The 13925-nt window shown below is 36.4% G+C and overlaps 1 protein-coding gene across 1 annotated transcript; it reads left to right on the forward strand.

The window, feature by feature from the left end:
* The first annotated feature begins 43 nt into the window (after window positions 1-43).
* On the forward strand, window positions 44-11387 carry hadhaa (hydroxyacyl-CoA dehydrogenase trifunctional multienzyme complex subunit alpha a). The gene is made up of 20 exons (XM_084091872.1): window positions 44-148; window positions 1830-1871; window positions 1952-2022; window positions 2614-2747; window positions 2828-2966; window positions 3919-4038; window positions 4127-4229; window positions 4822-4944; window positions 5041-5159; window positions 5234-5290; window positions 5747-5856; window positions 6410-6544; window positions 7260-7431; window positions 7534-7620; window positions 8260-8400; window positions 8475-8543; window positions 8983-9178; window positions 10177-10291; window positions 10390-10535; window positions 10687-11387. Exons 1-20 carry the CDS (start codon window positions 88-90, stop codon window positions 10830-10832), a joined length of 2286 nt encoding a protein of 761 aa, XP_083947998.1. The 5' UTR covers window positions 44-87; the 3' UTR covers window positions 10833-11387.
* Window positions 11388-13925: the final 2538 nt, after the last annotated feature.

The raw sequence follows: 13925 nt of genomic DNA on the forward strand, positions 1-13925 counted from the left end.
GCCTAAATGGCGGCTGCAGGGGCTCGCGCTCATGCTCGCGCTTGTCAGTGCGTACACGCGCGCTGACGGTGACGTCTTGTGAGCAGGATGGCGAGTGCGAGACTACTGTTGTCGCGGAGCTGCTGTTCAGCCGCGAAAACTGTCACAGGTGACAAACTTATAATTGATAAACGTATTATTGTGCATATCAATTATATTGTTTTATATTGTACTTGTATAGCAGGAGTCCTAACCACACTTAAAAAGTGCTAATAAGAAGAGAGAATGAGGTGACCTGCATGATTGAACTTTCACCTAGTTTTTACAGTACTGGTCAGTGGGTCACAGTTGAGCAAATATTATTATAGTAATAATTGTGTAATGTGTATAACATTTTAAATTATAATTATATACACGATTAGTAATTTAAAATTAGTTGTACAGGTGTGTGACAGGTTACCATCCAACTGTGTTTACAGTTTTTGTGACTGAAATCATAAAAACATTAATACAGATGCTCCTTTAAACAATTTAAGAGACGTATTTGCATTATTATTTATATATATATATATATATATATAAATGCAAATAACAGAACGTCTCTTATATATATTATATATATATTATATATATAAATATATATATATATATTTATATATATATAATAGTAATGTTTCCAAAATGTGTATATATATATATATATATATATATATATATATATATATATATATATATATATATATACGTACATTTTGGAAACATTACTATTTTCAGTGTTTTTGAAGGAAGTCTCTTATGCTCATCAAGGTTGCATTTATTTGATGGGAAATATTATTACAATTTAAAATAATGGTTTTCTATTTTAAAATATTTAAAAATATAATTTATTTCTGTGATGCAAAGCTGAATTTTCAGCATGATTTCTAAAGGATCACGTGACACTGAAGGCTTTGCATCATATAAATAAATTCTATTTTAAAGTATATTCAAATAGAAAACCATTATTTTAAATTGTAAAAATATTTCACAATATTACTGTACAATATTTATTGATCAAATAAATGCAGCCTTGATGAGAATAAGAGACTTCTTTTAAAAATATTTTATTATGTAATACATGTAGCATCAACTGTCAATAATCGGTTTAATAAAAGCCTTTAAAAACTGTTTAATCAACAGCTATATTACAATTATAATATTTAATGTAAATTGATGTGAATTTGTTCAATGTTTGTTGTAAGTTTATGATTTCTTTAGTATTATTTTAACTAATACAAACTTTCTATGACCTGCTGGCCTCTGATTGGACACACACAGACAGGTGTACTCGCACACAGTGTGTGTTTGGTCATGTGAGTGTGACAGGTGGGGTTGAATGGGGGAACTGGGGCAGAGGCCATGCGTGTCTCCAATGACAATAGGATTCTGGGCCAAAGATGTTGTTTAACAGAGACCCCAAATTTAATTAAATATATTATCTTTAAGACTTCCGTGTGGTATAAAACATATTTACCTTACAATTTATACTGTAATATAATACAATATATATAAAATATTGATTATAATCTTTTAGGGCCAAAAAACTTTAAGCAGAGCTTATTTACATGGAATTTATTTTATTTTATTTACAGCTACATTTTATTAGATAAGATACATTATATAAGTTAATAAATCACTTGTTTAATCATAAACACAAACCAGCTTTTTTCCGATACAATATTCATAAATGTTACTTTGTTAAAAGGAAATAACCTCAGTGTGGTTTGAAGGACTATGTGACTTTCTCATGGAAGTTTCATGTGGAGCTTTAGACTCGTGTGATCATGTTTATTTATGTTTTTGGGTCATAGGTCATGGACGGAGAAGTCTATCCGTATCATCAGCTGTACTGGGTAACTGTTAAAAACAGAACTGATGAATAGAAATATGTTTAATGATTTCTTTTTAATCACTCATTTGTCTCTGTCTGCAGCTCGCACTCATGTCAGTTATGAAGTCAAAGATAATGTTGCTGTGGTACGAATCAATGATCCAAACTCAAAGGTGTGTTCTGTTCTCCCATGATTCCTCTGATGTAATAATGTCAGTGTTTAATTATTAAAAGTTTAATCAAAGTGTTGTTTATTGTTCAAAAGTTAGGGATAAGTACACATTTTTTTAAAGAAATTAATACTTTTATTCAGCAAGGGTGCATTAAATTGACCAAAAGTGACAGTAAAAGAAATGTATAATCTTACAAAAGATTTATATTTCAAATAAATGCTGTTCTTTTGAACTTTCTATTCATTAAAGAATCTTGAAAAAAATTTATCACGGTTTCTACAAAAATATTAAGCAGCACAACTGTTTTCAACATTGATAATAATCAGAAATGTTTCTTGAGCAGCAAATTAGAAAGATTTCTAAAGGATCATGTGACACTGAAGACTGGAGTAATGATGCTGAAAATTCAGCTTTGCCAGTTCAGGAATAAATTACATTTTAAATATATTCCAATAGAAAACTGTTATTTTAAATTGTAGTAATCATTCACTATATTACTGTATTTATCATCAAACAAATCAGAAATATTAAAAATATTAACACTCCAAACTTTTGAACTGAGATTGTATATAATTAGTGTGTGTTTTGTAGGTGAATACTCTGTCCAAGCAGATGCAGGCAGAGATGACGGAGGTGATGAATGAGATTTGGGGGAATTCAGCAGTGAAGAGCGCCGTCCTCATCTCCAGGAAACCAGGATGCTTCATCGCAGGAGCCGACATCAAGTACCACACACACTCTCACACACGCAGATTGGTTAGACCTTTTATAGAGACTCGTATTCATCATTATCTTCATCTTTCAGTATGATTCAGGCCTGCAACACAGCGGAGGAAGTGACATCACTGTCACAGGAAGGACAGAAGATGTTTGACCAGATTGAGAAATCCCCCATCCCTATTGTGGCTGCTGTTAACGGCTCCTGTCTGGGCGGTGGACTGGAGGTCAGCACATGATCATGTGTTTATTTATTCAGTTGTATTATTTCACTCTTATTTGTTTTTAATAAATCATTAAATCATTTTTGAGATGCCTTTTAACTGTGTGAACAGCAGTGATGTTATTGTTAACTAAAAACGAATAACATTTGTCAGTGATTAAAATAAAGCATAAAGCTAAATTTTGATGGAAAACTTTCGAAAATTGTCTATTGAGAAACTAAAATTGAGAAACTAAAATTTCTAAAACTGAAATGAATAATTAAAGCTATGTAGAAAAAATTAAAACTTAAATGACAAAAATAAAAATGACAAAAGTACATAACAGAATTACTAAAATCAAAATGAAAATTCATACTCTATAATAAATACTCTAATAATACATGAATAATACTAAATTAACTCACAGTTAAGAAGTGTATAAATGGTTAAAGATACAATAAAAAACAAAACAAAAAGGTATTATAATTCAGCATTATTTATAAGTCAGATGTTTCCTTTATTTGTATACTGAATAAAGGTTTGTTCACGGCAAGAACGATAACTATAACGATAAAGATATAGTTCTAAAATCCCTTAAAATATAAAAGAAGACTCCACACCGCAGCAATAACTATAACAGGACAGAGAAACAATATAGTTGGAATCACTTTTTTCCAGCTGATTAACGATTAAAAACATTGACAGCCAATCGGAATCCATCCTGCTTTAAAGAGCTCGAGCATTTAAAGCGGCAGACGATAAAACTACAGCTTGCACTTGTAATAAACAGAGCGATATATCGTCCGGTGGTGTGGACGCTAATATACTTATTGTTATAGATATATTTATATATTTACCGTTCTTGGTGTGAATGGGCTTAATAAAGAACAGTGTCATATGATAACATGCAGACTTTAATAATATTAAATGAGACAATAAAATTCACACGTGGTTCTCATTTCTCTTGTTCTTTCAGTTTGCCATTGCATGTCAGTACCGTCTGGCCACTAAGAGTAAGAAGACGATTCTGGGCACCCCAGAGGTGATGCTGGGACTTCTGCCCGGGGCTGGAGGGACCCAGAGGCTGCCCAAAATGGTGAGGACTTTACTGACGCTCCCTAACCGCTCAGATGTAGACGCTCCCGAACTCTGAAGGGTTTCATAATGATGTTTGTGTGTCTTAGGTCGGCCTTCCCACTGCGTTTGATATGATGCTGACCGGCAGGAACATAAGGGCAGATAAAGCCAAAAAAATGGGGCTCGTACATCAGCTGGTGGATCCTCTGGGTGATTTAATCAATTATAATAATAAATAATTAAACAGTCCTTCTATCACAGATGAATCATGTAAACATATTCAAGGAGGTGTTATCATGTTTTTAAAAGATAATAAAGTTCAAAATAGTATTTATAGGCTTAACTTCCTTTCCAGAACACTGTTGTTGTTGTTAACTTAGACTAAAACTATTAAAAATTGTTTAGTTACTTAATGCTGAAATAAAAGAAAATATAAATTTAAGATGAAAAATTTAAACTTATGAAATGAAATTGAGAAATGTTGCCATCGCGACTAAATTAAATGTTTAAGTTTCATTTACTTGTATTTCAGTTTTAGTTCAACTTAAACTAAATTTAAGCAAGGGTTTAAAGTGACATTCAAGCTATTTTAAGACATGAAGAAATTATTTTCACTGGGAAAAAAAAGTTTAAATATGTAATTTTGATTATCAAAGATGAGTTTTAAGGGATACAATTATTGACTGCAAAAGGGAATGCAAGAAACCTTGACTAGCTTTTAAAGTGGACTTCAGAGGAAAGATTAAAAGCTGCACAGGTGCAGAGTTGAACCCCTATAACGTGTTTGTGTTTTATATGGCAGGTCCAGGACTGAAGAGTCCAGAAGAGAGGACCATCGAGTATCTGGAGGAAGTGGCTGTTGATTTTGCTAAAGGTCTCGCTGGTAAAAAAGTCACCATGGAAAAGAAGAAAGGACTCGTTCAGAGTAAGACAAACACGTGTGTCGAGATGAGATAAGACAGACTCTTGACTTGTCTGTTTATTAAAGGGCTTTTTATTGTTTTATAATCTGTTTTTCCAGAGGTCCAGGATTTTATAATGGGTCTGCCGCCGGTCAGGAAACAGATCTACAAAACTGTCCACAGCAAAGTCATGAAACAGAGTAAAGGGCTTTATCCTGCACCACTGAAGATCATAGAGGTAAACGCACACGTGCACAGGCACACATACATGCTCAGGCGCTCATGAACTCACAAGTTTTTGTGTGTTTTTAGTGTGTTCAGACGGGCATTGAAAAAGGAAACCCTGCTGGATATCAGACTGAATCTCAGGTCAGTATCATCCCCTGAACGTGGCACATCCAATCATATTTCAGGCTTTTACTAATTTAGTATGCAAAGGCCTCTAAATGATCAACATGAAAAACCTGTCGCACACAATCTACTGCATGCCTTCTGTCATTTGATTGATGGATTATTCTTTTTTAGTAAAGAATAAGCTATCAAGAGTAAATTAATGTTGTGTAAATGTTTTTAACCGGTTGCATGTTTTATGTTTGGATTGTATTGTATGTTGTAACTTTGATGATTAATTGTATATGCATCCTCTGCTGCCTATCTTGGCCAGGACACTCCTGTAAAAGAGATTTTAATCTCAGTGAGTCTTTTCTCCTGGTTAAATAAAAGTAATAATAGTTATAATATTATTTCATGTGTTAGGCTTTACAGGTTTACTTAAAATAACTTCAGCATAATTTATTCATGCAGCCCGACTTGTCTGTTTTCTAGAACTTCGGCAAGCTGGCGATGACATCAGAGTCCAGGGCCCTGATTGGCCTGTATCATGGTCAGGTGGCCTGCAAAAAGAACCACTTTGGGCACCCCGAGAGAGATGTGAAGTATGTCTGATGGGAGGGGCTTAGTGTTATGATGTCATCAGGACATGGGTGTAATCATAGATATCATATATAAAGGCTAGATGTCTCGTGCGCGCTGCTGGCCAATGGAGGTCGACGTCCGCACGTGGCGGCCATCTTGCGGCAGTGTGCTCGCTCACTCGTTTAATGGTGCAAATACTTTTAAATAACCATAACTTGCCCAATTTTCTACCGATTTTCAAACGGTTTGGTTTGTTATAAACGTCAGAGATGTAGTTATGACACTACATACATACACTGCATACATATGAAAAATTATAACATACATGTTCAAGCATTCGGAATTATAGCCACGTTAATAACGTTTGTAAGAAACCAAACCGTTTGTAAATCCGTCAATATTTCAGCGAGATATGAGGATTTGTGTGCATGCTGATCACTCACCTTAATGCACAGAGCACTGACATAAGATGGCCGAACGGTGATGCCGGAAGTGACTGCGCCATAAGACATCTAGCGTTTATATATGATATCTATGGGTGTAATAACTGATTGTGCTTTTTACACTTTTTAGAAAGTTGGCTGTCCTGGGGGCGGGGCTTATGGGAGCAGGCGTTGCCCAGGTAACGGTAGACAAGGGTGTGTCCACCATCTTAAAGGACACGGCACAGGAAGGACTTGCCAGAGGTCAACAACAGGTGTACAAGGGGTTGGTGTAGCACACACAGAGATATTATCATGATAGATATAATATACAAGTACAAGTTAGTTTTTCAAACCCACTTGACTTGGAGACATCAGCTGCAGGTTATGGTGTGAGACAGCAGAGGGCGCTGCACTCCGTGACATTAGAAAGAAACAATTACAGCTGAGAGCCACCAGATGTCAGTGCTGTGATCTTTCAGGCTGTTATTCTTTTAAAATTTAAGCATAAAAATAAATACAAATATGAAAATATCAAACTATTGAAGGTATTGTTCACACAGTAATGGCAACCCTGGAAATATCTGAGTTTTTTTTTTTTTATTATTGTGATTTCCAAGCCTAGAAAAAATCATGGATATTTCTATTGTGAACAATTTTTTTTTTTTGTAGATATTTTGGCTAGAAAGGTCCCTTTGTAAGTGCATTCTCTATATTTATTTGTAAAAAAAAAAAATGTTTTATTAATTTCTTGTGTTAATATATATATATATATTTTTTTATAAAATACTTTCATTTTTATATATATATGTATGTATTGTAAATTTTAAAATCTATAAAAATAATACAAAAAAAAAATTGTTTTCCATGTTAAACTAAGATGAAATAAAGGGTTTCAATTTTTAAAATATTCACCATATTAAATATATGTTTCCATTTAAATTGATATATGCATAACTTATATTAAATCTAATAAATACATTTCATTGTTTCTTTCTCAGGCTTAACGACAAAACAAAAAAGAAGAGTCTGACGACGTTCGAGAGAGATGGGATAATGTCCTTGCTGTCGGGACAGCTGGACTACCGTGGTTTCGAGAATGTGGATATGGTCATTGAAGCCGTGTTTGAAGACCTGTCAATCAAACATAAAGTGTTGAAAGAGGTTGAGGCCGTAAGTTCAGCTTTGTGTTTGTGTTTGTTGAGTGTGATTATACAGGCGTGCTGGTACATTTCTAGTCGTGTACACTACTGACCATACCTGTCCTGTGTGCAGGTGATTCCTCCTCACTGTGTCTTTGCCACCAACACATCCGCTCTGCCCATCAAAGACATTGCAGCAGCCAGCAGGAGACCTGAAAAGGTGCGCATGTGTGTGTTTTAATTGTCATTAGTCAGTTCTGAAGGAGTGATTTATTGCAAAAGTCTTAAAGGGATACTTCACCGATTAGCATTAGGCTTTGTATCAGTAGAAACCCGGTAGTATTTTCGAATGGCCGTGCTTCCCTCCCTCATGTCCCCCTGAGACGAGAGATTTCTGTATTGTGTGTCTGAAAAAAAACCTCAGATGACGCAAAAATGTTCATTTAGCTTCATCTGAGGCTTTTTTTGTCCAGAGGCGAGAGACTACAGCCAGTAGGAGGAGTTCATCCCGCATGTGTTCAACCCGCCCATAGGGGGATCTCACGTTAAAACGCCGTATTTTCAGTTTCGAGTCGACTAGTAGCCTAGTTGCATCATTTCTTCCGATACTGCCCTCTGTAACCGGTAGGCGTGGCTTGGGAGTGGCCTCATAGGGCAGCGAAGCAAGTGCATTCTGGGAGTTGTTGTCTTTCATGCACATGAGCCAAAAATACATTTTCTGGCTTTTCTCAGTCTAGAAGGCACCGACTTCTAAAATAATTTCACATTTCTACTACCTAAATGACCCAATTTAAATACACATTCATCTTTCTAGCGGTGAAATATCCATTTAATTCTGAACTACTTGTGTGTTATGTAGGTGATCGGGATGCATTATTTTTCTCCGGTGGATAAAATGCAACTGCTGGAAATCATCACCACAGATAAAACATCTAAAGACACAACAGCATCTGCTGTGGCCGTGGGACTTAAACAGGGGAAGGTCATCATAGTGGTGGGGGTAAGAACACCTTCTGTCACATGTTTTCAGTGTTCATCAGGCATCAGTGAGTGACTGTGTGTATATTTTAACAGGACGGGCCAGGGTTTTACACCACTCGTTGTCTGGCGCCCATGTTAGCCGAGGCCATTCGTGCACTGCAGGTAAATTCCTAGATGTTTGATTTGGTCATGCAAAAAATGATCTTTATTTGTTCCAGGACTAAATTTTTTATTTTTTGGTCCGGACCAAGCGAACCGAACTACAAGTGTGAACACACCCTAAATTCTATATTTAAAATATCACCTGAATGTATTTTAGATTTTTTTTTGTATTAATCTTAAATGTTTTGTATAGATTTTGGTTAACTGTGTGACTTATACACTTTGTTCTCGCCGTGAAGATAGCCTTGATGTTGGCATGGTGTTTAAAATTAAAAAAATAAACTGCTTGTTTGTGGTTAAAAGGTGCTTTGTGAAATGTGAAGCACCAGGGAATTTTATTCAACTTTTTAATTCAATAATTTAATTTGACTGTTCAAAACTATTTTTGTTCTATGAGCTAAAATGAGCTCATCTTCCTGTGTCATCACTTCGACTGCAGGAAGGAGTTGGGCCCAAGAAACTGGATTCCCTGACAACAGGATTCGGGTTTCCTGTCGGTGCGGCGACACTTGCTGACGAGGTCGGTATTGACGTGGCGGCTCATGTTGCAGAGGATCTTGGCAAGGCTTTTGGAACACGATTCGGAGGAGGAAATGTTGAGGTCTTGAAGATGATGGTCCAAAAGGGGTTCAAAGGTACATCTGTTAAACAACATACAGCTTGATCTTCATGAATGATTAGAATTAAAGAGGGATAGTTCACTCAAAAATGAACGTGCATCTGACTAACGACTTAAAGACTTTTTTTTTAACCCTGTGGTGAACATCAAGTTTTAAATGTTGTTTATATCTCCATATGGTGTTTTTAATGTGCTTTAAGACAAACCATGTGCAAGTTCATAAGTCAACACCACTGAGTATCTCTTTAAAACTGCGGTGAACCAAAGACGCGGTTTGAAATCGCTGGTGTTTCTGACATCACAAACTACCTTGTAACCAATCACGTCAACGTGCCGGCATGCTTTAGCATATCATTAATAGTGAACTAGCAGGGAAGTCTCGAGAGATGCCAGGTTATCCCGGTATATTTTTCTGTTGATATGAAAAATCGGGTAGATTTAGCAATAGGCTATAGCGTGTGTATTATATATATTACAATGTTATGATGAACTATATGCCTTTCTTCACTGACGTTCTGAGTTGTTCAAAGCGTTTCTGATGATTGTTAGAAGGCAGATGCCTGACTCTGAGATGCGAACTGGAACATGGTTTGTGTAACATTAGCAACACATTAGGCAAAAGGCTAATCATATTAATTATAATGTGTCTGACGTTGTGAAGAGCGATACCATTGTGCAGCGTTTACCTCAGTAAGTTGACCTAGTGAATCTCTGAGCTGTTGTGAGTGTGTGGAGGTGGGGCTAATTAGCATTTTTATAGAAACGTGTATACTAAATGAAGCAAGGATGTAGAGTTGCATTTGAGCTATTTTAAGGCACGAAGAAGAAAAAATTCACAGGAAAAAGCATTTAAATATGTCATTTTGGTGATCAAAGATGAGTTTTAAGGGATAACATTTTTGACTACAGGGGGACTTTAAATTTTATAAACTACAGCAAAAAAAGCGTATCTATTCTTGTCGTATTCCAATTCAGCTTTCAGATTGTTATTGCATGTATATCTGTGCACTTCAGGGCGCAAGTCTGGAAAGGGTTGTTATGTGTACGGAGCCAAGTCGAAAGAAAAGACGGTGAACTCAGGAGCCGAAGAGATTCTTAAGAGCTTCAAGCTAACAGCGCCTCCTGCTGTGTAAGTTGGTTTACATGATTAACGCCACAGATTTTAGCATCCTAAACCTTGATTTACCTCGGAAAAACCCCTTCATATTTCTCTCTGTCCCTCTTTAGCTCCGGCGATGAGGATATTCAGTACAGACTCTTGTCTCGTTTTGTAAACGAGGCCGTACTGTGTCTACAGGAAGGCATTCTGCCTGACCCTGTGCAGGGAGACATCGGAGCCGTGTTTGGACTTGGCTTCCCGCCTTGCTTGGGAGGTAACCGACATTACACACCTTGTAATTAAAATTATTTATCGTAAATGATGCGGACCCAACACTTAACCCTGTGGTATACCGCATTGTGCCTGGGGATAATTAAGGATTTGCTAAGTAAACTTTGGCAACCCACTTTTTTCCCACATTTCAGGCCCGTTCCGTTTTGTGGATTCATACGGAGCAGACAAACTTGTCCAGAAAATGAAGCGCTTTGAAGAGGTTTATGGTAACCACTTCACCCCCTGCCAGCTGCTCATCGACCACGCAAAGAACTCCAGCAAGAGATTTCACAAGTGAAAATTCACCACCATTATAATTCACCGCCATTATAATTTTCTAATCTCAGCATTTGGTATCTTATCCAAAAAAAAGAAAAGTCACATTAACTTACTTACAGTAGTGCATTATTTACAAATCCTTTAATTGTGTTTTATCATTTGTGGGTTTAAAAAGCAGAACTTTCCTTATTTGGCCAGTACACAATTTGTCAGTTTGTTTATGTGATCAAAGAAACGTTAAAGATGTAAAATCTCAGTAAAATTGAGATTTGGTGTCAACCATGTTGTCAACACCAAGATAAAAAATCTTTTTTTTTTTTTTTTACTGTTAAAGAATTTCACGGTAGAATATTCATTCAGGTACACATAAAATCACTGCAAAGCACTGTAAAAAACATTCTGAATGTTGCAGCTACATTTTTTTTTTTTTTACCAAGGTGCCTCAGATTATCTCCAAGTTGAGCTGGAGAGGGAATTTTGCACAGTTATTATTTGTTGTATTTTTGTATAGCATAATAGTTTGTATGTTTGCATATAATTCTGCTAAAATAAACTTGAATTTTGACTGGAAGCATCTACTTCTCACACCCGGCCTATATTTTACTGTATGTAAAGAAAAACTCATTGAAAGAGTAAAGAATGTATTCATATGTACTCACATTGATATGTTCGAAATACAGTATGTGTAAAATGATTCAAAGTATATACTGTAGTACAGGTATTTTCATAGTAATTAATTAAAAAATGTATTGATTTAACAAATAAGTGATTTTCGTCTATTTCAATTCTGACATCACTATAAGTCAACTGCAAAATCTGCACAGCGAAGAAACAAATGCACATCGCTCACTAAGATAGGGATCTAATTATGTGGGCAAATGAATTCATATTAGTGTTAGCTTTGTCAGCTATTTTACTCTTGACTGTTTTGACTGGGATGGGCCATTATAGCGTCATAAATTAATAGAAAAGTCCTACCAAAATAAATAAAATTGGCCCAAAAATTAATTGTGACTTTTTATCTCACAATTGCGAGTTTATATCTATTATATCTATCTATATATATCGCTATTCTGACTTTTTCCCCTCGCCCCTTCGCAGGGAGTTTGATTGACAGGCGATCTGACCAATCATAATCCGCCATTTTTGTCCGACAAATCAGTCAGGAGAGTTACTAGATTAATGTTGGAGGATTTGAATTTGAAAAACGGAGTCTTTCTGACGTGTTTCCGCAGTTAAAACAACATTCCTTCTTATGTTAATTCATGTTTATTTGATGCTATAAATTAACTAGAAGGAAGAGATGATCGGTTCACGAGAAGCTTTAACTGAGGGGCCACAGCCATCTGTCACGACACATTAGAGCCCCTTTCACACAGAGATTCCGGAAAATACACGGATAAAGTGACCCGGGATTTGACCCGGGTTCGTTTGATTTTGGTTCATTCACACTGCCAGTGATTTTCCGGAATCAGAGAGTGCGTTCACACACAACCCGTAAAAATCCCGTAAAGACATGTGACATCGATGTGACTTTAATGTCTCAGCAGCGTCTTAAGTTTGCTTATGAGCTGCGATTTCTCTCTCGAGAAACCACGCTTGTGCATTTTTTCTCTGATTCGATCATGAACTTGCGCATTACGCACCGTTTCACAGCTGGGGAACGATCCTGGCTTCAGCGTCATCACTACGACACGGCATTATTATGGCTTTTGTTCACACAGCGCGAGTTCCGGGACTGAACACGGCAATGTTAGGGGAGACCGGGGACAGTTGCAACACTTTTTACATTTCTCTCAATTAGGCTACTCAGAGACTATTTGGACTAGACCAACCAAATTTGTATATATTAAACTTGCATCTGTCTGCTAATTACCCATACCATTTAAAGATGATTATATATGACATATCGTTCACAGTATTTATTTGAATGGAAGAAGTCAGATGTTGCAACTGACCCCGACCCAGGGGACAGTTGCAACACAACCCAGGGACGGTTGCAACATGTTAAAAATACCTTAAATTTCATTAATTAACTTAAGCTTTTTGTCTCAATGAGCAAAGAATTCTGAAAATATTAACTGTTTTAGGCCTACTATAATATTATAGTATTATTTATTTCAATAATATTATTGTAGCCTATTATTTATTTATTTAGTCATATTTTTCAAATAACAGTTATTGAGTTTTGTTTGTTCATGTGTAGAACATAGGCCTACACAGATTCAGTGTGCAGGAGTTACAGATGCTATTCAATCTCTGCATATTTCAATGTCAGACAGGAAGAATTTAACAATTTACAATGCAACAAACTTTTATTAAACATGCAATTTATAACTTGTTGCAACCGTCCCCAACACTATCAGCCATGACAGAACATCATATTCCTGCTAGACACACTGACTTTGACACATGCTAACCATGTCACTTAGAAGTCAACAAAACAATAATTCAAACTAAGTAAGTTTTGATTAATTCATACAAAATTTCAGGACAGTATGACAAAAATATATCTCATGAAAAAATTTACTTTCATACCTCAAAAACAAGTTTTGTTCAATAAATGCAGCAGCAGATGCTGAATATGTCTACTGTCTTCTTAGTGGGGGGAGGGTCTAACTGTGCATGTGCAGTGTGAGTGTCATCACTCTAGCTTGTTTCTGATTGGAGAAAAATGACATGTTGCAACCATCCCCTGTTGCAACTGTCCCCGGTCTCCCCTACTAGGTCCCCAACCCGGCATCGATCCCGGCATAAATCCCGGGTCGTGTTTGCGTTCACACAGAAGGCGCTCTTGCAATTTCCCGGCAATTTCCCGGGTTCAAAGCGCTGTGTGAAAGGGGCTTAGGTATTTATTGTTTAAATTTCTTTTAAAAAATGACCAAATTTGAAAGTTGAGACTTTGTTTCATATCAAAAGTAACCTGGTCTGTCCTGTCTGTCAGTGTGTTGTCAGTGTCCTCTTTGCTCCACGATGTATTTTTCACTGCGTGAGAACATGATGTGGCGTGAGAGCGGCATGGCTTGTCGGACATAGCAACAGTAACTAAAGGGGGCGGGTCTTTGCGAACGGTCAGTTGTGTTTAGGCCTATATCTCGCAATTCTGACTTTA

The sequence above is a fragment of the Abramis brama genome (assembly GCF_963993115.1).
Source record: "Abramis brama genome assembly, chromosome: 18".
In the NCBI taxonomy this organism is placed as follows: Eukaryota; Metazoa; Chordata; class Actinopteri; order Cypriniformes; family Leuciscidae; genus Abramis; species Abramis brama.

What these genes read in the sequence shown, in the direction of transcription:
- hadhaa (XM_084091872.1), top strand. Translation starts at nt 88, where the DNA reads ATGGCGAGTGCGAGACTACTGTTGTCGCGGAGCTGCTGTTCAGCCGCG. An exon ending in GTCTGGGCGGTGGACTGGAG is followed by an intron (nt 2,967 to 3,918) that starts GTCAGCACATGA and finishes TTGTTCTTTCAG; the next exon opens with TTTGCCATTGCATGTCAGTA. An exon ending in TCAGCTGGTGGATCCTCTGG is followed by an intron (nt 4,230 to 4,821) that starts GTGATTTAATCA and finishes TTTATATGGCAG; the next exon opens with GTCCAGGACTGAAGAGTCCA.